This window comes from Talpa occidentalis, unplaced genomic scaffold, assembly GCF_014898055.3.
Source record: "Talpa occidentalis isolate TD23 unplaced genomic scaffold, MPIMG_talOcc4v2.1 talOcc4.3, whole genome shotgun sequence".
Taxonomy (NCBI): Eukaryota; Metazoa; Chordata; class Mammalia; order Eulipotyphla; family Talpidae; genus Talpa; species Talpa occidentalis.
In genome coordinates this window covers 29,693,845-29,720,953 of record NW_023603184.1, presented here as the reverse complement: position 1 = coordinate 29,720,953, position 27,109 = coordinate 29,693,845, and the positions used below count along the sequence as shown (strand labels likewise).

Here is a 27,109-nt window from a genome sequence, read left to right as displayed (position 1 = left end):
CTCAGTGGTCTTTCTTAATTTTCACAAAGCCTTCTCCCACATTTAAACTAGATATTGTACATGCCATAGATTGGGGTTTATATATAAGTTTTCATTTTTTAAATTCCACTGCTAAATTTTTCTAACTCACCAGTGTAGATTAATGCAAAGAGCTAAACTTCTGAAGGAATCAAAGGATGCTCAACTTGCATTAAACCAAGAAAGAAACAAATGATATGCAGATAGATGGCAGCAAAAGAAGGCCAGATATCGCTTCTCGGCCTTTTGGCTAAGATCAAGTGTAAAAGAAGGCCAGATAAAGACAGGGCTGAGTCTGGACAATGGTCAGAGGCTTCCAGACATCTCTGTGGGCTTTTTTCCATAAACCAGATACAGCTGAGTTCAGAAACTGCAGGAACTGGAATTTCTAGGTGGAATGCTCCTTATCAGTCTCTTCTCAGGGGTGGGCTGGACTGAATCTCAAACATAAGATTGTTGAAATGTCCCCCTGCCAGAGGTGCAGATAAATAAACCAAATATACATAAGATGTTAGAGTGTTTAAAAAAGAGGAGGATGGTTGGGAATGTCCCAGCTCCCACCTACACAGAAAAATGGCTTCTTGGATGCTGGGATTGGAGCCTGCTCATCTACCCACGGCTGTTTGCTTGTCTGAGATCCTAAAATTCCTAGCATTACTCTATCCAATCTTTAATTCTATTTAAAATAGAATATGGCTGTGTTTTTCAAACTGTTGGATGTGAATAGATGTCTCAGCAAAAAAAGGAGTGTTGCAGTCAAATAAATTTTGGAAGTGCGGGGTGAAACCAAGTTAAACAAATTTCGTTTTAGCAGGACTTTGTACAATCTTCAATATGCTAATATGTGTTGTGAGTCTGCAAGAAGGAGGATATAGTGTGCAACGTTTTCCAAACATTTTAAATTATAGAAATTGGTTTCCTGCCCACCTATTTACATCTCCATGAATATCATTCTGTGCATATGATTTTGGAGACAAAGGTTTGAGATGATGCTACCTTTCAGAGGAAAACTGCTAGCTGGTTAACACCTCTTAACCTACTGGAACTCACCATAGGGAGGATAAGGAGGTCAGATAAGAAGTGGCACAAGAGAGCAGTTTGTGATGGAAGAGGACAGGATCCCAAACCAGTGCTCAGGGCTGATGGAAGTTTGAACTGGGTCTCAGGTCAGCTTAGTACAGTTTAAGGAGACTAAACATAAAAGTCCAGATGGAGGAAGTCAGGATTATTTTCATCCAGTTTGAAATTTTCCTTAACAGTCCTAATATCAGTATCTCCAGGAAAACAAAGAGTGGCCAGGAGAATCACAGTAAAAGGTGGAAATAGAGATTCAAGTCAAGGATTCTTTTTCTAACTCTTCACCAATGATGGTTAGAGTCTGTTTTAGAGTCGAAACAACTGAGGGTTCGGAGATGATGCAACTCGTCTGATGTCCCAGCAAAGCCGCTTTTCTTTCAGCAGCCACACCACAAAGTCTTTGCTAAACCGCAAGGGAAGGGGTGCTAAGCATTAAAAGGGAGGTGCTAAGCATTAAAAGGCATCTGCATGCACTTACTTCAGAATCACACAGCCCGTTCCTGCTGGTGGCGCTATCCAGAACACCTGGATCCTCGTCCTCCTCCGGGGGGTGCTTTCAGTGACTGCAACCGGGCAGTTGCTCATAAACTGTGTTTCTTCTTCATCTATGATCTGTGGAAAACCAGGGGAAAATAGACACATTAAAATGCAATAGCACTTTGGAAAGACTTTTAAGTTTCCAAGTTGACACTTCCTTAATTTTATTTTTAAAACTGTCATTTTGCAGTAGCAGCTCTAGATCCCCAGACACCAGAATAGTGCCTGGCACAGAGTCCCAGGCAAGGCTGTGGGATTAACATGAGGGCAAGGATTTGGCACATGTCTGTTCCCTGGGACCAAAGTGTAGTGTCAGCACTTGGAGGAACAGGCCACTAGGTGATGATCTTGCTCATTTCACAAGAACAACCATGTCTCACTTCAGGGAAGGAAGAGAGGGTTGGGGGATATGTAATCCAAAGTAAACATGATATAGCTAGACTTTGTCATTCAGTTACAATATTATAACTTTAACTTAACCAAAGTACCCAAGTCTCCCGTTTGATAGCTTTTTACTTGTGCAGTCCCTACTTTCTTCATTGTGGTGTTCTTCCAAGTTAACCATCAAGGTTTCCTAGGACATGGCAAAAATGCTGACCCCATTCCCATTCCCCAAGGCAGTATCAGCATTTTTCCTGTTTACTTCAAGGTCTGGGATCAGTACTGGCTTATCCCTTTATTAGAACCATAGACTCTTAGATCTAGAAAGACATTTTGTGGGAAATCATCTAAATCCAATGGGTCACCAGTGCCAACTCCAATTGATTCATGGTAGCTGTGGATGAGCAGTGTTAATAACATTAATAATTAACATTGATTGAGTGTTCAGTACTTGCTAGGCACCAAGTTCAATGCTTTATCTGAATGACTTATTTAATCTTCACATACAATTTACTGAGATCATTATATCCATACTGTTATCATTTTACTTTTTAAAAATTCCTTTTTTTAGGACAGCACTTAAAAATAATTGGCACTAAACTCTTTAGTTAATCATATATTTTTATTACTGAACAAAGCAAAGGCAAATTTCTATTACATTTTATGTCTGTATTCTTTTTCCTACTTCCATTTTCATCCTTTCTTTAGCACCCACTCCTAAGTATTTATGTCCTTCTGAGAACATATATATGTATATATAGCTGACACTGTATATATATGAAGTGATGTAGAATTTCTTTATATTTAAATGTATTTTTACACTTAACCTTATGCTTTTGAGAGAAGTCAATGTTATTACAGATGGTCCTGACTTATGATGGTTTGACTTATACCATATTTTCCTACTTTAAGATGGTACAAAAGTGATATATATTCAGTAGAAACTGTACTTTGAATTTTGATCTTTTCCTGGCCTAGTAATATGTGGTATGATGCTCTCTCTCTTGTGATGTGGGTGGTGGCAGCCTGCTGGGTGCTGCCTTTTATCATGAAGGTAAACAACATACACTCTACAATGTACTGTCTCTTGATACTTTCAATTTATGGTGAGTTTATCAGGACTGAACCTATGCTAAATTAGGAAAGGTCTGACTATATGTAACTCACTGATCATGACTGCTGCCTAATATTTCACTGCATGCACAGACCCCATTACACTTGTGCATTCTCCAGGGAGGCACACTTTGCTGACTCACAGCTCTTTGCCTCCATAAATATTGCTGCAATAAAGATCCTCATACTGCTTTACTTATGAAGCTTCCATGAGAGCTTTTCAGCCATGGAAGCCATGCAATGGGATTGCTAGATTGTTCTGTAGAGGGGATGTATCTACTTTTATTCTATTAACTATGCATAAGTCCTCCTATTTCCCCATATCCTCATCAGTACTTGTGATTACTGGACTTTCTAATTGCTTCTACTCTGATGGATGTAAAGTGATATCATGTTTTAATTTAATACTAGAAAATTTGAGCCCCTCTTCATAAATGTGTCATTTTTCCTTCTGTGAATTTTCAGTAGATTTTTCTATCTTTGCTCATTGATTTGTAGGGCTTTCTAGATATGAATCCCTCATTATATACAAATATTGTTCTGTCACCCAGAGATTTATCTTACCATTTGAATTCCCCATTTAATAGAAATAACTTTAATCTTATTAAAGTCATCAATTGCTCTCCTAACATTTGCACTTTTGTCATCTTGCCTTAAAAATTGAGATCATAAAGATACATGTAGGACTGTACTTTGAGTTTAGATTTAGAGTTTATATTTTTAATATGACACAGTACAGCTCCAACTTCATTTTCTCTCTTCTGTGAGTTACTTAAAAAATAAATTAATAAACTTATTTTTAAAGGCAGTTTTAGATTCACAGTAAAATTGATCAGAAAGAACAGGAGTTGCCATATATATTTCTTTGTCCTCATCCATGCTCAACCTTCCCCATTGTCAACACCTGAATCCAGAGTGGTATATTTGTTACAATCCATAAACCTACACTGGCACATAATTAGTACCCTAAGTCCATAATTTATGTCAGCATTCATTCTTGGTATTATATATTCTATGGGTTTTGACAATGGTATAAATGACATGTATTCACCAATACTGGCAACAATATTTTCTTATAAACATTTATTAGTAGCAAGAGGATTGTTGTTCTTTCAGATTTTCCTTTGTAGACAATCAGGTTATCTGTGAACAAAGACAGTTTTTCTTTTTTCATTCTTCATGCAATGGTCTATTTCTTTCTTTTTAAAATTTTTTGTTAGTCCTTTTACATAATTTTATAACTTTGGGAATACAACTTCACACCTTCATATGTGCACATGTTTACTTCCCTTCCATCAAAACTCCAGTCTTGTTATCCTAGCTGCTTCCTCTAGTAAACCCTCTTTCTCCCCCATTCCTTAGATAACCAGTACATTTTTCAAGGAGTCTTAAAATTATTCTTGCTTTGTGCTTTGTCAGTTTTTCTTTGGCTATTTAAATTCCACAAATGAGTGAAACCATCCAGTAACTTTCTTTTACTTTCTGACTTACCTCACTTAGTTTAATCACTTCAAGAACACTTCATTTTTGTCCCCAAAGGTTCTATTTCATCATTCTTAATAGCTGAGTAGTATTCCATTGGTTATATGTTCTACAATTTCTTTATCTGTCAGTGGGCATTTAAGTTGGTTCCATGACTTGGTTATTGTGAATAATGTTGCAAGATGTGCATACATTTTTTGGTATTAGTATTTTCGTATGTGAACAAAAGCAGTTCTATTTCTTCTTTCCCAACCTGTACATTTTTATTTCCTTTTCTTGTCATAATTTTTTAGTTACAGCTTCTCATATGATGTTGAAAAGTAGCAGTGAGAGGGGGCATCCTTGTCTTGTTCTTGATCATTACAGAAATCTTCAAGTTTTTTTTTTTACTGATAAGTATGAAGTTAGCTATAGGAGTTTTATAAATAGTCTTTACAAGTTGAGGACATTTCTTTCTATTCTTAGTTTGCTGAGACTTTTTATCATGAATGGCTGTTGACTTTTGTCAAATGCTTTTTCTGCATCTACTGATATGATCATGTGATTTTCTTTCTTTAGCCTATTGAGATGAGGGATTACATTAATTGATTTTCAAATGTTGAGCCAACTTACATACCTGGGATAAATTTCACTTGGTTATGGGTTACCTACATGCATATATTGTTAGAGTTGAATTGCTAATGTTCACTGAGGAATTTTATCTGTGTTCATGAGAGATCTTGGCCTGCAGTTTTCATTTTTTGTTTGGTTTTAGCATTAAAGTGATGCTAGCCTCATAGAATAAGTAGAGAACTGGTATAATCCTTTCCTTAAAGGTTTGGTAGAATTCACCAGTGAATCCAACTAGGCATGGTGCTTTATATTTTGGAAGGCTATTAATGATTAATTATTGACTCATTTTCTTTAATAGATATATACTATTCAGAATGTGTATTTCTAGTGTGAGTTTTGGCAAATTGTGTCTTTCAAGGAATTGACTCATTTCATCAAGGTTATCAAATTTATAGACATAAAGTTTTTCATAATATTTCTTATTATTCCTTTAGTGTCCATGGGAGCTGTGGTGATGTCCCTTCTTTCATTTATGATATTAGTAATCTGTGTGCTTTCTCTTTTATCTTAGTTAGCTTGGGGCTTATCGATTTTATTGATTTTTTTCAAAGAGTTCGCTTTTGATTTTGTTGATTTTCTGTACTGACTTCTTGTTTTCAATTTGATGTCTGCTCTAGTTTTTACTATTTTTTTTTTCATGCTTAGTTTGAATGCAATTTGCTTTGCATTTATGAGTTTCCCAAGATGGAACCTTGGGTTTTGATTTTAGATCTTTCTTCTTTGGTAAGTATATATTCAATGCTGTATTTTCTTTAAGCATTACTTTTGCTTCACCACACAAACTTTGGTAAATTATGTTTTCATTTCCATTTTAGTTTAAAATATTTTAAATTTCTTTAAAAATTTCTTCTTTGACTCCTTTGTTAGGTAGAAATATATGGCTTAACTCCAAGTATTTGGAAATTTACAGCTATATCTTTGCTAATGATTTCTAGCTTAATTCCATTGTGGTCTGAGAGCAGACATTGTATGATTTCTACTCTTTTAAAGTTTTTACAGTGTGTCTTATAGCCTAGAATGGGCTCTCTTGGTGAATGTTCCAGCTGAGCATATGAAGACTGTGTAATCTACTTTTGTTGGATGAAGCAGTCTATAGATGTCAATTATATCTAGTTGATTGATGTTGCAATGGAATTCAACTATGTCCATACTGATTTTCTGTCTGCTGGCACTATCGATATCTGATAGAGTGGTATTGAGGTCTCCAACTATGATAGTGGATTCATCTATTTCCTCGTTAGAGTTCTCTATTTTCTTTTTTTTTTTTTTTTTTTAAAGATTTATTTATTTATTTATACAAGCACTGGGTACAGTCAGAAGCGCGGGAGGGTGAGAGAATTCACCAGAGCCAGAGCGGGGAGCAGAGCAGGCAGAAGGACCGAAGTACACTGCTGAGGGGAGCAGCGGGCAGCAGGAGAGGTCTGTGCACCATGTGGGACCCTCCTCCAGTGGCCGGGGAGCAGCCAGGGATCGAACCGGCGCTGCAGAGGCTGCGGGCAGCTTTGCAACCCAGCGCTCAACCGCTGCGCCACGGGGGAGGCCCTAGAGTTCTCTATTTTCAACTGGCATATTTTGGTGCTCTGTTGTTTACGTTTTAATACTAAATTTTGTATGTCTTCTTTATCATTATGTGATACCCCTCTTTATTCCTGTTAATTTCCTTTCTCTGAAGTCTGCTGTCTGAAATTCATATAACTATTCCTGTTTTCTTTTGATTAGTGTTAGGATTATATATCTTTCTCCGTTATTCAGATTTTAATCTATATGTATCTTTATGTTTAAAGTGGTTTTATTGTAGACAACATATAAGGGTCTTGTTTTTGATTCACTTTGAATATATTCTTTACCTGGGATATTTAGACTATTGATGGTTAAGGTGATTATTGATGTAGTTAGATTAATATTTACCATATTCATTGTTATTTTCTATTTATTGTTCTTGTTCTTTGTCTTACTTTTACAGATTAACTGGCTACTGTGTATGACTGATTTTTTTTTCCTTTTTCAACATTTTAATTATATATTTTTTTCTTTTTTAGTGGTCATTCTAGAGTTTGTGGTATACATTTACAACTAATGCAAGTCCACTTTTAAATAACACCACACTGATTCATAATGTAATTAACTTATGATAACAAAATATCCATAATTCCTTCTACTGTGCCTTGCATTATAGCTATCATTCATTTTACATATACATAAGCATACATACCTACAGATGTATATATAAAGACAAAAATTGTTGAATTGTTAGAACAACTAAGAATGAGAAAAGTAAGTTTGTTTTTTTTTTTAGGAAAAGTAAGTTTTTATTTTACTTTATTTCTTATTTGATGTTCTTCCTTTATAAGCATCTGAATTTCTGACCTATATTATTTTTCTTCTCTTTAAAGAATATCTTACACATTTCTTGTAAGACAGGTCTCCTGATAACAAATTCCTTTTTTATTTGTTTGAGAAAGTCTTTATTTCTCATTCTTTTTTGAATTCTAAGTTAATCTTTATTTTTTTCCTCTCAAAACATTAAGTATTTCACTCCATTCTCTTCCTGCTTTCATGGTTTCTGAGATGTTGGATATAATTCTTATCTTTGCTCCTTTATAGGTGTGGTGTTTTTCCCCTTTGCCTTCTTTCAGGGTTTGTTTGTTTTTTTCAACATCCTTGATTTTCTGTAGCTTTAAAATTACATTCTTACATGGAGTTTTGGCATTTGTCTGTGTGGGAGTTCTCTGAATTCCCTGGATCTGTGAGTTGGTCTCTGATATTAATTTTGGGGAAATTCTTATCCATTCATGTTTCAAATATTTTTCTTTTTCTTTTATCTTTCTTCATACATGTATTCTCATGTATGGTACACCTTGTGTAGTTATCCCACATCCTTGGATATTCTGTTCTTTTTTTTAGTCTTTGTTATCCTAGCCTTTTAGTCTTACAGGTTTCTGTTGAGGTATCCTCAAGTGCAGAGATTCTTTAGCTGTAGCCAATAAGGCCATTGAAGATATTCTTCATTTCTTTTACAAGTTTTTTTTTTTTTTGAAAATTACTAACATTTCTTATTCCTCCTCCCCACCCCACTTAGGATTTCCAGCTCTCTGCTTACACTGTCCATCTGTTCTTGCATGCTGTCTATTTTATCCATTAGAGCCCTTAGCATATTAATCATTGCTTTAAATTCCCAGCCTGATAGTTGGCATATCCCTACAACTATGTCCGGGTCTGATGCTTTCTCTCTTCAAATTGTGTATTTCTTTTTTAGGATGCCTTTTAATTAATTTTTTGTTGAAAGGTGGATATGATGACCTGGGTAAAGGAAGTTAGGTAAATAAGCATTTACCAATGTGGCACGGTGTGAGGGAGTGGAAATGTTCCATAGTCTTATAACTGGGTCGTTGTCTCTTGACCACTTGTACCCTTGAGCTGTAAAGTCATGGGCTTCTCATTTTCTCTCCTCCACCATTGCCTTAGGTGGGTCTGAACAACTGGAGGAGGCTAGAGTTACATAATTTCCTTTTCCCTACATAGAAGGCTAGTGGGTCTTAGAGTTGGGCATTTTCCTTCCCCCAGATAGGTCAGACACTGATAAAACCCTAGCAGGTTAGGCTCTGGCTAAATAGTTTCTCCTGAGAATATGCCTTCTTAATAACAGAATGATCTGGCATATTTAAAAATGTTTCCTTTTCTCCACCCCACTTTCATACCCTCCCATTTGGGGTTTTCTTCTCTGATAAGTTGATATTCTCTGTATCCTCCTGTCTGCCTCTCCAATTTTCCAGGCTGCAGTTTGACCTGTGACCTCACATCTCTGATGGATCTAAGATAAGCTGTTGATTTTTCAGTTTGCTCAAAATTTTACTTGTTGTAAGGAGGGAGTGGAGAGCTCCAAGTTCCTTACATATGCAACTGGAACTGGAAGTCCGTACTATGAGCTTCTTTTAACACCACTTAATCCATCTCTTCCATGCATTTTGTGATCTCTCCCATATATAAAATGACCATGTAATTCATTATCTGAACAATGATGAAAAAGACTGTTATTAAAAACTTCTCTGGGACAATAAGCAAAACTCAGACTTTTCCAGGCAAATGAGGTATATGTTTAACTTACTCATACACCAGGTTCTCATATACTAGGCTTTCTACCCCCCTCCATAGTATTGTAACATATTTTAATATATGGAAGGACAAATCTTCCTTCATTGCTCTTCTTTATCATCATGTCTTATCTCTTCATGGACTTTTATTTTTTCATGCATGACAGAAGTACTTTAAAACCTTCCTAATATCTTGGTCATTTTATCTTCCTAATGTGATAACTGCCAGATGAACTGCTTAGATTCATGCAGCTCAGTGTTGCTGGACAAAGTCTGTGAAAAAGTCCACTGTATCCTATATTAATTGATTCCTGTCCTCAAGTCTGCCCTGCTCACTGCTGTAGGTTATCTGGTAAACCCAGTTACTTTCCCATTCTCAACAATAATAACTTCAAATCTTCTCCAATCTCCTCAAACCTCCAAACTTTATCCCTCTTTTTTCACTCATTATACCACCTTGCCTCTTATTTTACAAAAAACACTGAAGTCATCAGTTATAGTCCCTCCTTTTCCTGTTTGCATCCACCCAGTCTTCATTCATGTCTGTTATAACAGGAGACTTAATTTTTCATTTCTACTTTGATCCCACTCCTTCATGGCTCTAATAATTATCCCTTTCCCTCTCACAAATTCAGGTTTTGCACCAACTGAATTATTCCCTTTGGCCTTTCAAGCAGGCTTGCACCTTTCTTCCATTTAAAAATTAAGAGTCATTCACTTGCCCTTTCATCCCTTCCAGTTATGGAGCTATCTCTCTTCTCTCCATCACAATCAAATGAATAGGAGGAACTGACTTTACTCATTGTCTTCTCTTCTCCCACTCATCCTCAGCCCTACCCCAGGTGTTTTTCAGTACATCACACTACCAAAAGGGTTCTGGCTAAGGCTCCCAGGTTCTGCAGTACCTAATCCATAGATACTATGTGGTCTTTGGAGCATGTTCCTTCCTTGACGCCTAAGCCACAGCTTCTTCCTGCCCCACCTCCCTCTCTCCCCCTAGCTTGACTTTCCTGTCCACTGTCTCTACTTTCTTTGACTGCTGATCCTCCTTACTGCTCAAGGCTTGGTGCTAAGTCCTCTCCTGTTCTGACTTTATTTGCTCTGTAGGTGATTTCATTCAACTCATGGCTTTAATTACTACTTTTAGAGGATGATTCACAAGTTTCATTTCCCCTGGGTTTTGATCACTTCTCTGAGCTACAGGCATGCATTCTTTCATTTCCTCTTGGATCAAAAACACCTCAAATCCATCTGTCAACCACTAACTTAAATATCTTCCTCCTAACCTGTTCCTACTCAAATTGCACAAGTTAAAGACATTGGCTGCCACCTCGGCTCTTCTCTCTCACCCTACATATCCAAATGCTGTCCATTTTACTTCCCAAATACTGCTTTAATTTCTATTCTCACCCCAATACTACCCCAAGCTAAGCTACATCATTTTAAATCTGAAATAATAAAAAAATATTCTAATTAGTCTTTATACATTCTCTCTTGTCTTCTCTGCACTGCAAGCCAGAGTGATTTTTTTAAAGCACAAATATAATTATAATATCTCCTTCCTTAGAATAATTCAAAAGCTTTTCATTGCTTCCAGAATCAAAATGGAATCCTTAACAGAGCTGAGTTCCTGCCTCTGACATTTCCAGACTCAAATTAAACCATCTCTGTCCTTACTTCTGCACTGGTCTTGTGTTTTATCCTGCAAAAACCTGGTCAATTCTTATTTTCATCTTTCTTTTCTCCTTCCATTCCTTCTTCCATTTCCTTCAGCTCAGCTCACTCATGCTTTCCATTGAGAAGATTTACCTGGCTTCTTTTACTGTGGCAATTCCTTCCTTTGCATATTCTCTTATATCTATCCCTCTCCTTTCAGACACTCTCTGTTAATTTTACATGCATTTGTCTACTTCCTTGATTGATTTATGCCTACACTATTATCTGTGAGCTGCATGAGGGTAGGTACTGTTTCTTGATTTTTTCTCATTGGTCCCTCAGCACTTAGCCCACTGCTGTTACATGACAGGGAGGCATGTAACTGTGCAGTCCTTGCCTCCTCCCTTTGATTGTGAGAGTCCTAGCTGTGTGTCTACAGCAGGACCTGCCTTTGCTCCCTTAATTAGACAACTCCTTGGACTTCCTTCTGACTTTGGACTTTGTTTTTTATAGATGACAATTAGTCATCTAATTATTAATAATAATAGCTAGCATTTTTGAGTACTTTCTTTTGAATAAGCATTTTACAAATATTATTTAAAATATTTTTCCATACCCCTCAGAAGCTGAATAACAAGCAATTTTAAGTCTATCCTTGGGAAATTGCTGTTATGTGTATGGGTTAAATAACCTGCTCAAGTCCCACAGAGGGTCAGACCTCAGCCCTACCTGACCCTAATGCCTGTGCTTTCCCCGCCACACCATAGTTCTTGCTAATCATGTCATCACCTTTATGTTAGTAAGAAGTTTCCTTTTAATCACATTTAGTCCCATGGAACCACATATACTAGACCAATCCACAACAACTCAACACCCTACTGCAGTACATATACAAGTACTTGGTGAATGTAAATAGTGCTTTTGCTTCATATTTTCTTAAAAGGTATGTGGGTTTCCTCTGACAGCTTTGCTGGTCCAAGGTGGATTTCTACACAATGTGATTTTCTTGGACTTTTGCACTTGGCCTCCAAATGAGGATCTCCTTTCTAGAGGTGTAGGCAGTCACAAAAAACCTGTGCAGATACTTTTGGCCTGAAATCTTTAAAATCCTTGGGAAGCTTCCTGGTGACCACACCAGGAAAACCAAGGGGAACTAATATTTAATTAACACTTACTATGTGCAGGTACTTAACACAGTCACATCATTGAATCCTTGTGTATGGGTTAAATAACCTGCTCAAGTCCCACAGAGGGTCAGACCTCAGCCCTACCTGACCCTAATGCCTGTGATTTCCCCGCCACACCAGTTATTCCTATTTTACAGATGAGGAAGCTTAGAGTGCTCTGGTCTGGACTCTGAGTTGGGGGGGTCCAAAGCTAAAGTCTGCTTATTCTAGTTGTCCCTGGCAAAGATCCCATTGGGAATGAGACTAAGACTCTTGGTTCAGAGCTGAAACAAAGAAAAATGTTTTCCAAGCCATAGAAGCCACCTCAGGTAAATACTGTTGTTTATCCACGGCCTCAGTGGCCAGATGGTAATTAAGCATTGAACAGAAGGGGTTGTTTCCTTTGATTCAGAGAACGCTCCCAAAGTTGTTTGCTTTCAGAAAATATCAGCTTCTTCTGATAGGCTCTGGGTATATCAGAACCTACTCTTATACTTTTCCCCAACCTGCAAATGTCTCCACACTTGCTGTGGTCAAGAATAGATCCACCAAGTTAGCCACCAACATAGTGAAGATCACTTAAAAAGGCTTCCCTATTCATTGCAGTTGTAGTTTCTTTTCTGAGTACCTGAGTACCAAATTAAAAACATTATACAATGGACTGGGTGTGTCTGGTAGTAGTGTTATGGGTGATTTTTATTTCTTGTCTATGCTTTTTGTATTTTCCAAATTTTCTACAGTAGTGATGCATTACTTTAAAATGAAAAGATTTCTTTTTTTTTAAGACCCTCATTACAACATTCCATAGATAACATTTCCTTTTTTATGCAGAGGCTAAGTAAGCCTTTTTAGGTTATATTTAAGTTTAAAGTCACTGGGGAAGGATTTGCTGCTAAGGCAGGCTGCTTGAGTTCCCAAAAGAGAAAAAGTCTAAGGGAACTGTGACTGGTCCCTGTTCAGCAGGATGAGCTTGTCAGTTAAGGCAGACCTAGGTCTAGACAGGTGGACAAGGTTTGATTTCCAGAACGTTTGGTAACCTAAAGTAAGGCAACTGGTTGGTCATCTGGTTGTGAACAGGCTTTTTCAAATTCTAGAGGCTTTCTAAGTTACTCATCAGCATGATGATTTAGAAAAATTCTAAAACTTTTCATTGATCATAATTAAATTTTCCATTACATGCCATATCCACTTTCAAGTCTACATCATTATCTACATTTACCCTTAGGGTGTCTACTCTTTCTGCATCTTTTTTTATAGCTTCACTTTCCTTTTCAGACTTAGATCCAATATTTTTTTCAGTCACAATATTTCTTGCTTAAATCTAATCTTAGCTTCCGTCCTTAATTTTGATCTGGATCCTGTCTCCTGACATGTTCTTTCTCTTTCTGGTCCCATAGACATAAACCTCAAGAGATGAACTTAAATGAATCAAAGACCTAGATAAAATCACAAGCTTTCTAACAAAAGGGTGGTTCATGGCAATGAGACATATAGGAGGATACAGAAGTCCCTGGATATTTGTCCTGCACACTTGTCTTCCAGAAGTACAGCCCCATTCATGGAGATCAGGGCTAGTGGCCAGGGTCAAGGCTCAGTTCCCACATGAGAACTCATATTAAGTCAGATCATTGTAACAAGAGCTTGGAACAGCATTGACAGTAGGAAATTGGTCCCATGAACATGGTCTTGAAGCAGAATTGGCAGGAGGAGTAGGCTTGGGAACTTGGACCTTGGGATAAGAACTGACTTCTGCTGGAGAAATGTGAGATCTAAGTAAGAGACCAACTTAGGACCCCAGTGGTCAATGTAGGGCATCATCACCAAGGATGTCTATGAAGGGTGGTGATGTAATAACCTTCAACTGGGGGCAGTGTTTGCATCCACAGACTGCCCTTAAGTCCATACTGCTCTAAGTAGTGGTAGGCTGAATCTAAAGACAAGAACATTGGTGTGTGTAAATATGGATTATTGAGTCAAAGTAGGGGATACTTAAGTTCAAGAAGAGGGTAGAGAATGAGGAAAGGTAGGTCCTATGACATCATCTCCTAATTCTCTTGAGATTTGGAGTAGTAGTACAGTAAAGTGGAAAGCACATGAATGTTTGAGCCAACTAGATATGGATTAAAATCTTTACTATGCCACTTTCCAGGTGAATGACTTTGATCAAGTCACTTGACCTATTTGAATTTGTTTTACCATCTGTAAAATGAGGATAATAATACCCATACTACTTGTTTGACAGAGAAATAAGTGAGAGTGTATCTATAAACCATTCAACAGCCATAATGGGCCCTTAGTAGCCTTTACTGTGGCTCTCCCAACTACACAAGAGATACTTATTCAAGGTAAGAAAATCTGAAAACATAAAGAAACAAAAATTACAAAATAAATGTTATTCACAATTCTACTTCCCCAAGATGGTTATTAACATTTTGATATATATTTTTCAGATTATGCATACAATATACACATAGGTATAATTCTAAAAAATAGAATGATGTTATACTTACTGTTTTGTAACTTGCTTGTTCACTCAACACATCATGAATATCTTTCTTTTCTTTTTAACATGTGACAATATAGATTTTTTTATTGAGGTATAATTGACATATAATAATAGTTTCAGGTGTACGACATAGTGATTTGGTACTCATATATACTGAAAAGGGATCACTACAATTACTCTAGTTATCGTCTGTCACTATACATAGTTACTGAAATTTTTCTTTAGATGAGATCTTTTAAGATCTACATTCTTAGTAACTTTCAAATATGCAGTATTATCAAAAATACAGTATTATTAACTAGAGTACCTATGCTGCACATTATATTTCCATAGCTTATTTATTTTATAACTACAAATTTGTACTTTTGACCACCTCCACCCAATTCACCTACTTCCTATCCCCTGCATTGGCAACTACCAGTCTGTTCTCTGTTACTATGAGTTTAAGGTTTTCATTTACTTGTTTGTTTTTAGATTCTAATATAAGTGAGACCATATGTTATTTGTCTTTCTTCATCTGATTTATTTCACTTAGCAAAATGCCCTCAAGATCTTTTTATGTTGCTGCGAATAGCAAGATTAAATTATTTTTTATGGCTGAATAATATTTCATTGAAATTACAATTTCTTATCTATTCATCCGTTGATGGACACTTAGGTTGTTTTCATATCTTGGCTATTGTTAATAATGTTGCAATGAACTGGGAGATGCATTTATCTTTTCAAGTTAATGCTTTATTTTCTTGGGATCAATACCCAAAAGTAGATTTACTGACTACTAATTTTGTGTTAGTTCTCATTTTAATTTTTTTAGGAAACTCCATTCTGTTTTTCATAGTGTCTGTACCAATTTACATTCCCAACAATACTGCACAAGAATTTCCTTTTTTCCACATGCTTATCAAAATTTGTTATTTCTTCTTGGTGAATGCCACCTAATAGGAGTAAGCCGATATCTCATTGTGGATTTAGTTCTCTGTGGATTTCCCCGATGATTAGTAATGTTGAGCATTTTTTTCATATACTGTTAGACATTTGTATATCTTCTTTGAAAAAAATGTCTATTCAGTTTCTTCTGATGATTTTTAATCAGATTTTTTGTGCTATTGAATTACATGGGTTCTTTATATGTTTTGGATATTAACTCTCTGTTGGATATAAGATTTACAAATATTTTCTTTCATTAAGTAGGTCATCTTTTCATTTTATTAATGATTTCCTTTGTTATGCAGTAGCTTTTAGTTTGATTACTCCCACTTATTTATTTTTTTTATTGCCCATCTTTCTCTTTTATTACTATATATCTCAATAAAATGCTCGATAAATGCATAATAACCTAGAGCATGATTAGTCCACATTTTACCTAACAAACCTCACAGTATTATTTTGTTTGGGACTTTCATCATCAGCCCTTATGACTACATTTCACATCTGTAATCTTGGGGGGAGTGAAATTCACACAAGTTGTTTTTTGTCCAGGAAAAGATTTCCAACCACTTCAGTAAAATCTGGGTGAAAATCCAAAGAAAATAATCTCAATTGTTAAATCTTCTCTTTCTAGTTTCCCATCTACATTTCATGTCTGAAAGCCATGGCAAGAAAGGCAGCTACTTTGTCTTAAATGAAAAAAAAAAATTTTCAATGTAGATTTTTAAAAATCAAATACAGATTTTATCTTTATTACTTTAAAAAAGTAAGTTCATTATAGAAAATTCACTGGGACAGGAGAGCAGAGGGGAAAGTATTCTACATTGTTTCAATAATCTGCTTTGCTTATTTGTTTGTTTCCTTCTAGTGTTTTCTTTATTTCTACTTTGAAATTTGTAGTTGTGTTATACTGCATGTATAATATCATCTGTATTTTTTCCATTTGTACTAGAAGGCTCCATATTTTTCCATGTTGTTCTAAAACATCAAGAACATCATCTGAATGCCTGCATTTATTGGCTGCATTATCCTGTATAACTGGACTTTTGTCCCTTTTCTAGACTATGAAGATTTAGGCCCTAAGCTTGTCCTCTTTTCCTGTGATACCCTCACCTCCCAAACCCACGTCCTCTCACCAGTCACCAGCATCCCTTTCTGCAGTAGCATATCTTCCAACAGATCCTTATTTCGACCTTATTCATCTTTTTTTACTCCTTCTACATTATTTTCTCTTTCCTGGGGATTTGCCTCTACCTCCCAATACTATATTCACAAGAGAATCAGGAGGAAGGGACAGTGCAGAGGTATTCATTCTCGAGGATGGAGGGGGGTCCCTTTGGTACATCCCTTGGGCACAGGGCATTCAGTCCATGCGTGTTCAATCCTGAGAGCTAGAGGGTTGTGTCCCCACCAAGAAACACATTAAATCTCCAAGGTATATGGGTTATTTCACATATTGAGAAAAAAGAAACAGCAGGCCAGGCTTAGAAGCAGGACTGAATCAGGACACGTGGGCGCCCTGGTCAGGCTAATAACCTGGCCTCCTTTCAAAATGATATTCTCTAAGTATTCACCCAACATTCATTTGAGGAGAGCTGAGTGCTGTGTGTGAAGAGCCAGACAGCCTGCTGGCTCAGCACTGCTCATTCTTTATTGCTCTGGGCAGCTCGTTCCAGGCTCTGAACTTGCACACCTCACCCAGCAACGAAGAGGCCTGGAAGGAAGCCTAGACTCAATCTCCTGTGATTTCACTGCTAGCTCGGGTTTTGCTCCCTACCAAGAGGTAATGGCAAAGGGTGTGGGAGAGCCCAGCCCCTTATTCACTAATGGTGAGACTGGCAAATTCCTTAATCTTTCTGGAAGGGGTCTTCCTATCTGTAAAATTGGGAATAATAATAGTTTTTTTTTTAAAAAAAATTATTTATTTATTTTTATTTATAAAAGTACTGGGTACAGTCAGAAGTGTGGGAGGGTGAAAGTATTCACCAGAGCCAGAGCGGGGAACAAAACAGGCAGACTGACGAAATACACTGCTGAGGGGAGCAGCGGGCAGCAGGAGAGGTCTGCGCAACATGTGGGACCCTCCTCCGGTGGCCAGAGAACAGCCGGGGATGGAACCGGTGCTGCAGAGGCTGCGGACAGCTTCGCAACCCAGCCCTCAACCGCTGCGCCACTGGAGAAGCCCCAGGAATAATAATAGTCTTAACCTCAATGGTCTGAAAGGGCTTAAATATGCTAATATATGTAAAATAGAGAATTTTCTGGCACAAAGCTATTACTGGGTATATTATAATCACTGTGTATTATTCATAATAATAAATATCATTACCATCATCATCATTCCCAAATCATGATGCTCTTGCTCTCAACAATTCCAGTGAAGACCATTTTTCCATCTCATTACATTTCTAGTGATGTTTAAGCATTCCTTACAGACCAGTAGCTGGCACTAGCACAGCTGGCCTGTACCTAAGTCCAGTTTGGCTTGGAAGCCTCGAGTACAATGGGCAGGCTCTAGTGGAACTGGTGTGTGCACATGTGGGGGCATGGGGGATATAGGAGTCACTGCCAGTGTACTCCTCAGTTAATAGAGACTCATCTTCCACTCATCAATCCACTGATGAGTGAGGGATGCTAAGAAAGGTGATGCTAAGAAAGGTAGACGTGGATAAACTGGGATAAACTGATTATTTGTGAGGGATAGGTAATCCTACAGAAGAGAGACAGACAGACAGACACACACACACACAGAGAGAGAGAGATCCTTTATTTATTTTTTTTTTTCAAAAGATCTGTCTGTTTATGCACAAAAATACTGAGGTACAGGCCAGAGGTGCGGTGGGTCAAGAGGATTCACCAGAGACAGAGTGGGAAGCAGAACAGGCAGATTGACTGAAACATACCACTGAGGGGAGCAGCAGGTGAGACAGGAGAGGTCTGCTACACCATGTGGGTAGCTCTTGGGCTGGGGATCGAACCCACGCTACAGTGGCTGTGGACAGCCTCATAGTGCTAAGACCCAACCCCCTGTGCCACCAGGGAGGCCCAAGAGAGAGATCCTTTAAAGGAACAGGTAGGGAAGACTTTTCCTTCCACCAGGTAAAATATGCCCCTTTGGGTCCTGAGCGACAGTATGGGGTTGTGTTGAGAGTATGGTGTGTGGGCTCTGAAGCCAGGCAGAACCAGGGCTGGTTTGTCATAGTAACTAAACTCTCTAGGCCTCAGTGTCCTTATCTGCCAAGTGTCTGTGTTGTGCTGATTGAAGAAGCAGCTCTGCATACAGTGTCTAGCAGGAGCCTGGATCAATGAGGTACCCTAACTGTGACTTCTTTTGACTCCTTCCAGTGCCAAGCAAAGATTGGGCCCTGACTGCTCCCTTATTCCCAGAGCCTAGTAGGTTATTGATACACATTTGTGAATAACTGGGAATCCCAGGGCCTCCCAGGATGTGTAGTCACTGCAATAATATCTAATATTTATTAAGTCCATAGTCTATGTTCTTGCTAACACTTCACCCCCATATATTCACAGGCCATCACAATAATCCTGTGAAGTAGAATTATCCCCATTTTACTGATTCAGAAACTGGTACTACACAGTGGGGAGCCAGAGCTTATCCTGTAACCACTGGACCTAACTCATTGCTCCCTCAGCTTCCACTTGGGCAGCTGGTGTAAGTTTTGACTCAATGTTAGAAAATCATTCTGATAAACAGGTTTAAACAAATAGAACCATATAATTGAGGATCATTAAACTAAGTAGTCTAATGTTTCAGGAAATAAATCAACATTTTAAGTTCTATATTGCAATAGAGTTGAAATGTTTAGTAATGATTGCCAGGGAATGGTATAATGCAGTACTAAAAATGAGTAATTGAAAAGCCTATCAAGGCAGATGAGGCACCTTCTCACTGAATTGCTCTTGAATACTTTACATAATTATTGCATTCAAATTTACGATCAGCTCAGCAAAATGTATGTCTCTTCATCCTGCTCTGCCTGAGGTTGTCCAGGAAGCCTTTTTATATCATGCTAACACCTTCTAGGATGGACAGATAAACATTTATTGAACACTAATGGAGCTCTCATTGGTTTGACTTCATTTAACAAAAGACAGTATTAGGAACAAAAACTAAGTTTGCTGAGAATCTTTTGAGACCGAGTTGCCCCGTTAGGAATTATATATAGAAACTCTGTTGGTTCATTTAAGGTCCATGACAGCCCTGAAAGGGGACAATGCTTTCTATCTCACAGAAGAAATTGAGGCTCAGAGAAATGGTGTCACTTAATCAAATTCACCAGACTCCTAGTGAACTCATACCAGGTAGTCTAGCTCCAAACCAGTGGCCTTTCCAATATATCACCAGCCTCCAGAAAGCCCTAGTGCGTTCAGTGAAGGCTTAGATTTTTGGAAAGAGGATTCTCATAAGGTCAGATGCAGAAGAAAATTGATCCCAGCCAGATTTTATTGCAGCTTTTCCTCTTTAAATATGAGTTGATTCTTTACCCCAACTCTCCTTCCTCATTCTCTCTTTCTTAAAATATTAGCACCTCCAGGTGGGGAGGGATCCAGACCACTATCCACAAGAGAAAGTTCCCCATGGAACTTTCCCTCCCCCTGCCCAGATAACCTAAGACTGGGGTTCATCAGAAGCACTCTCTTATCAGCTTGCCTCTCCTGAGCTCCCGTGGGAGTGGGAGTTCTTGGCAAACTCTGTTCACGGGCAAGTGAGGACAGATGGCTGCCTGATGAGCTGGCAACCTTTGTTTCTGGCCTTACTCATATGTCAAAGTGGCCTCAGATGAGGAAAAGTGGGGAGAAGGAGCAGGAAAAGTGAATTACCTGGTATAAATTACCTTCCAAGCAGAAAAAAAAAAAAAAAAAACCTTTTAAAGGTTGCATTTAGAAGATTATTAATAGAATGGGGGGACCCTCCCACACCCTAGCATAGGACAATGACATTTCCTGCAGAAGACTGATTTGTCTCCCCAATGTCCCAGTCCCCTCCTTGCCTGACACTTGATTATACTCTGCTTAAGTCAGCAGCTCCGCACAGGGTCACAACTCAGTTCCCACTGCCCCTTGACCTTGAAAATGTAGAAATCCTCTGCTGAGAGTTACTTCAGAGGAGCCTAAGCAGGTAGTTGAGCATCCTGATCATCCAGGACATGAAGGCACGTCAGATTTCCCTCTCATTTCAGCACAAGCAGGGCGGACATGGCTCAGGGACTTACATCTTACTGAATATGGCACATGTCTGTGAACTTCTCCACACCCCGGGGAAATGCCAAATGTTGATCTAAGAATCTCTCTTAAAGAAGTGGATTTACAGTAACCTTCAGTGGCTATTTGTCAAACACAACCAGTGTGGTTCCCAGCCCCAGGGCTAGTGAACACACCTAACACAAATCCAATATCACAGAAGAATGCATTTGTCTTTCTGCATCTGCAGGTGGAGGGCTGGGGCAAAACCACTGATTAAAAGGGTGTGAAGTCTGCCCCTCTGCGGTCATGAGCCTCAAGAGCTGGCTGCAGGGTGGTGGTGGTGGGGGGGGGATTGGGAGCAGGTGGAAGAGCCTAGATCTGCCTTGCTGAGAAGCAGATCTGAGCACTTCACCAGCTGATGGATGACAGGAAGAAGCACTTGCAGACAATTATTAAAAGCAAGAGAGTCTGCTGTTTTCCTATCAACACAGTGTGTTGTAGGAGAAAGAACAGTAATGGGAAGGGGGTGGGAGTCCAGAAGAACAAAGGGAGAGAAACAGGAGAAGAAATGGTGCATTGCATGCTCATCCCTGGCCATGACAGTATTAAGTGTGTCTATTAGTTACACTTCCACCTGGTAGAGAGCTTTCCCAGACACTGTTCCCGCTTCTTGTGGTCAGACTAACTTGTCCTCATGGGCTCACTTTCCATGCCACTTCCTCTGTGAAGCCTTCCTGAAAACCCCAGGCCTGAGCCAAGTAGCTGCTCTCTGTACCTGATGTGCCAGGTCGGGTGCTAGGCCTGGTGACAAAAGTAAGTGAGGTGGACCCAGTCCCTGCTTTCAGATATGACAGGCTCAAGATGGTTGTCATCCAAATGTTCATCTAAATTGCCACCCTCTTCACCCCTTATCCTTGCCACCCCTCTAGTGACCCTTCACGCCCCCTGAACCTGAAGATTAGCACCACTTTGTGAAACTAGTGAGCCTGTACTCACCCCTCACCGCCCGCACCCCTTGATCAATTGGATCAGAAGCTCTAGGACCAGGCCAGCAGTGATTTTTTTAAAGGCCCTGTGTGATGTAGATGGACATATGGAATGACAACCATTTCGAGTCTGTCATATCTGCAAGCAGGGGGTGGGTCTGCCTCGCTTACTTTTGCCACGAGCACCTAGCACTAGTACAAGGAGAGGAAACTGATTCAGGGAGTCAAAACAGCTGACCCACAGTGGCAGAGTCGCTGTAGGAGAGCCCAGAGCAGAAGCCCCACCGGCGCGGGGTCTCGGCCACTTTACTGCCCTCTGTTTCCAGGACTGGAGTTGGGTCTAAGATAGAACAGGAGCTCAGGACATCTTTATTGAATAAATGACTGCACTTGGTCTTTCTTACTTTGAAAATCAATCTCCTTCCACTGTATCTTGCTAGCAGCCTGGTCTCTGCCAATATCTGGGTGACTTTGCACAAGTCACTCCTCTCTGCCTTTCAGTCTCCTAAAATGAGGAAGTTGAATGAGGTGGTGTTCAGAGAATTCCTCCCAGCAGACTGTCCTGACATAACTAAATTGTCACTTTTAAGCAGGCAAGTCCAGCTATGATGCCAGCATCTTCAGGACACAGCAACCTCTCCATATTTGTCAGGAGGCCTCTGGACAGATTCTTCGGGCCTTTTTTTTCTCCACTTCTCTTTCCTCCTTCCTTGTTTCCTGCCTCTTTTACTTTCTCCCTCCTTTGACAAGTGTTCCCAGTAGGCAGGCTACGGTCAACAAGAGCTGGCTTTTATCTCCTGGTTAGCTATTATTCCAAAGAACAAATCTATGGCTGAGAAAACCTAGTTATTAGTCTCCCTAAATCCATCCCAGAGAAAAGCTTTGCTTTGTTGATATAGTTATAGCACAAAGGTAAAGGAAATTCATGTTTGTTGAATGTCTGTTACATGCTGGGATCCTTGTTATGCCTATTTAAGCCTCACTTCTAACTTCCTGTCACTTGTGCCTCCACAATCTTTCTCTCCTGCACCCTAGGACACCCAAATCTCATAAACCATGGTAGCAACCTCCTACTATCTCTGCTGTTGTATTTAACCCCTACAATCCAATCTTCCTGCAGAAGCCAGAGCATGCAATTTAAAAATAATAAATCAAATCATGTCACTTTCTTGTTTAAAGACTTCTGGTGGCTTTCTATGACATTGAAAATCTAAATTTTTGTTTTCTTTTTCTTTTTTTAAGATTTATTTATTTATGCATATAAGATCTGGGGCACAGACCAGAGATGCAGGGGGTTGAGAGGATCCACCAGAGAGAGAGTGGGAAACAGAACAGGCAGATTGACTGAAATACACTGCTGAGGGGAGCAGTGGGCGAGACAGGAGAGGTCTGCCTCGCCATGTGGGTTTCTTCCTGGCTGGTCGGGGATCAAACTCGTGCTGCAGAGGCTGCAGATTGCTTCATAGTGCGGTGCTTAACCCCTTGCGCCACCAGGGAGGCCCCAAATTTTCTTTTTTTTAAAGATTTATTTATGCATAAAAGAACTGGGGTACAGGCCAGAGATACAGGGGTGAGAGGATTCACCAAAGACAGAGTGGGGAGAGAGCAAGCAGATCTACTGAAATATACAGCTGCTGAGGGGAGCAATGGGTGAGATAGGAGAGGTCTGCTGCACCATGTGGGTCACCTTCCTGGCTAGTTGAGGAATCGAACTCATGCTGCAGTAGCTGGGAATATCTTGACAACGTTGTTTTTAACCCCTGCACCACCAGGGAGGCCCGAAGATCCAAATTTTCTAATGCCAACTGGCCATTCCCTGCCTGATGTGGTCTCTGTCAACTTCTTGGACATTATTTCCTCTGCCTCATCATCCACACTGTAGTTCCTTAAACACTTTCTACTCTAAAAGCCTTTGATGGTTGTCTCCATTCTATATGATCTCCCCAGTAGATCTTACAAAGTTGGGGAGGAAGTGAATGAGAGCACACTTGGATATGCTTGAGGCTTCTGTGGTAGCTGGTTTCTGAGGTGGTCCTGCTGAACTGCTTTGAGCTTTGCTTCTCACCTTTGCTTTCTCAGGCTGCTGGTGCAGACAGGGGAGGTGAAGCCACGTGGGACCTAATACCTAATATGGATACAGTCAACTATATGTGCAAGGTGGGTAAAAATCAAATACACTGCTCCTACTCACCTTCTGAAAGAGTGATTTCAGTAGTTTATAACTTTATATTTTTAGGTGGTCAGAGAACAAAGGTTTGACTTTGGGAGAAGGAAGCTAAAATTTATTGAACAATGTGCCAGATCTTTTAAATATGGTTTTGTTGAATAAGCAGAACCACCTCTGAGAGCGGTGTTGTGAGCCCGTTACAGAGAAGGAGACTGAGATTCAACAAAGTTAAGCAATTTGCTGAGGAATACACAGCCAGTCCCAAATCTCTGCTCATTATCTCATCTTCCCAGCAAAACCAACCTCACAGTAAAGAGCAATGTATGGGTAAGTAATGATTAAAATATAAAAGGGAGAAAAGGCTGTTTTCCAAGAGCATATATTTAGACTCCATTTACCTGTGCTAATTGTAATATATTAACAAGTTGTTCTTAAATATTCATTACATTGGATCCCCTGAGGGCCTGTACTTGAGAGCTAGTTGGCTGATATTCTGAATTCTAAATGTGCTTGAAAATAACCAAAAATCTTTTCTCCCAGAACATCTATAGTTTAGATAGGTAACCAATTCAAAATGATACTCTGCTCACTTAGTGTTTTTTTTTTTTTTTTTGCCTTTTTCTTTTAGTTTTCTAACCATAAGGTCAAATTTCAACAGTGTCACCTGCTGAGCCCCCTATAGGGCTCACTTTCTAGATGTGAGTTACCAAGAGAACAATCTTGCTTTCAATAATAGCAACAAAGATCAATGCTTGCACAAAAGGCAAGCAACAATGGGAGAGGTGGGTGAGTTAATTATGCTTCTAGTCCCTTTGTTCTTTACAAATAAAGGGCATGGGTGATCAGTGAACTTTAGAAATCAAGTCATACAACATAAGAAAAATGGGTTTCTTAGGCATCAGATAATGTCCTTTCACAATAACTTCATTTATATCAGAAATACCCATGCGGTTGGGTCCCAGGAGGAGGAAGTCAATACCACAGCAGGAATGGGAAGACACACATCCTAGGGAACTTGGAGAACTCACTTCACCTTTTTGCATCTTGGTTATCTCAGGTAAAAATGATGCCATGGCACCAAAATCTCCTGCAGTTCTTAAATATGGCTCTGCTCTCAGGATCAGCCTGTTTGGGAGCTGCTGAACAGAAGCACTTCCTGGGAAACCACAATGTCCTTGTTGTCTGATGTCAACAGACAGCTCTGAGTTCTGCACCATTTGCCTCCCTGAGGTCTATGCACCTTCCTCCTGAGTACAATTTCCTCTTTTTCATTCATTTTATTCAATAAATATTTATTACTTGCTAACCTTGTACCAGATACTACAATGGTGAGCAGTAACAACAAAAATGGTACCTGCCCTCATGTGACTTATAGTCAACTAGCCAGACACTAAAGTGCATTTGTTTTAAATCAGAGACATCCTGCAGGGGAGGAGGAGGGAGAGGGATCAGAGGGAAGGAGGGAGGAGCACAGGGGACTGAGGTGATGGTGCACGGGTGCACTGGGGAAGGAAATTCTATGGGGACTACACCTGAGGGGGTGGGTGGAAGCAAATATTGTTTAAAAATGAACAATGATGTAAAAAATAAAAAAAATTAAAAATGCATTTGTTTTAAAGGTAAGAAATGAGGGCCTTCCTGGTGCTGCAGCAGGTTGAGCACCGCGCTGTGAAGCGGTGCGCAGCCTCTGCAGTGCGGGTTCAATTCCCGGCCAGCCAGGGAGAAACCCACATGGCATGGCAGACCTCTCCTGCCTCGCCTACTGCTCCCCTCAGCAGTGTCTTCGGTCTTCTGCCTGTTCTGCACCCCACTCTGTCTCTGGTAAATTATCTCACCTGTACCCCAGTTCTTATATAAATAAATAAATCTTTAAAAAAAAAAGAAGTGGAAGCGAACTGCGCCCATGACTCCATATCCCAGGTGAAAGCGCTGTTGAACTGTGGGATCATCTTGTAACTGCATTCTTTTCTCTCAGTATCTCATAAATGAAGAGGGTATTAGAACAACTGGTCCTAACACCTTAGCAACCTATATAAACAACCCAAAACTTATGCCTGAAATGCCTGAAGTTTAAGAAATTAAAACCTAAGTATAACCAATCACAAACAGCCAGCTAAGCTATTGTCAGTTACATGCCCTTGCTTTGCACCTTCTTCTTCTCTGTGTAAGTCTTCCCCTTGTTAATAGAGTGCTTTTAACCACTTTTGTTTTGGCACTGCCTGGTTCAGTTGAGTTTCACACAAAAAACTCAACAATTTTATGCCTTAATTTATCTTTCATGGGTTCTATAATTATTCCATATACAGATAAGAAAAGTGAATCCCAGAAAGTTTCCCAGAGAACTGAGAGCACTCAGCTGGCAAATGACAGAGTCAAAATTTGACCCCTGATTATCAGATTCCAGTACTTCCAATCTTAGGCTAGTATTCCATTGCATTTGTTTTCCTTAATCCTATATGATGGACATTTAGCTCAATTACCTCCTCCCCTTTTTTGCTATTACACACAAGGCTGCAGTCAATACCCTTGTATCTACATCAGCCTACATTTGTCTAATTTGCCTATTGGATTAATTCCTAAAACTGGAATTTCAGAGTTACAGTATCTGAGCATTTTAAATTTTGGTAGACGTTGCCAAAATGACAGAAATGTTGAATTAATTTGCACTGCCACCAACTGCATGGGATAGAGATTGCCATTCTCTTCTCCACCCTTGGTGTCACTACACCTAGTTTGGCAATGGCCACTGTGACCAGGAGCTGTGATGTGTTATCTCTTTACAGACTCATCCTGCTACTGGGACAGCTGTGATGTGCCCGCTGGGAAGCTCCCCCTGAGTTTCTCTTAAGTTCTTCTTCTGCTTTCCTCTCCTCACATTTATTTGGCATTTGAAATCTCTTTCCCAGCCCTCTTCTTACATGAATGTTATATGTCCACGGAGCCCTAGTCTCCTTCCTTCTTTTCTTCTTGCTTAAGTGCCCTCCCTCTCTATCTAGTAAGTACACATTGCTAAAGCAAGGCAAACATTGCTCCTTCCTTCTTTCTTGCTAAAAGAACCTCAGTTTTATTCAAGGCTTGATCTGTCCAGTTTTAAAGAATGAACCATGAATTGTCAAAGCCAATTGTGTGAACTGGCTCTAACCAATGAGGCATGAAGGGAAGTCTGCCCATGGGCTTCTGGGATT

General features: G+C 39.4%; 1 protein-coding gene across 1 annotated transcript in view; it reads right to left on the bottom strand.

Moving 5' to 3' along the window:
* The window catches only part of SPON1 (spondin 1), a 242,174-nt gene that overhangs the window by 175,113 nt on the left and 39,952 nt on the right, over positions 1-27,109 (bottom strand). The window contains exon 3 of the mRNA XM_054699388.1: positions 1,574-1,707. Within this exon, the coding sequence (XP_054555363.1) occupies positions 1,574-1,707 (134 nt within the window). The remainder of the gene's footprint in view (positions 1-1,573; positions 1,708-27,109) is intronic.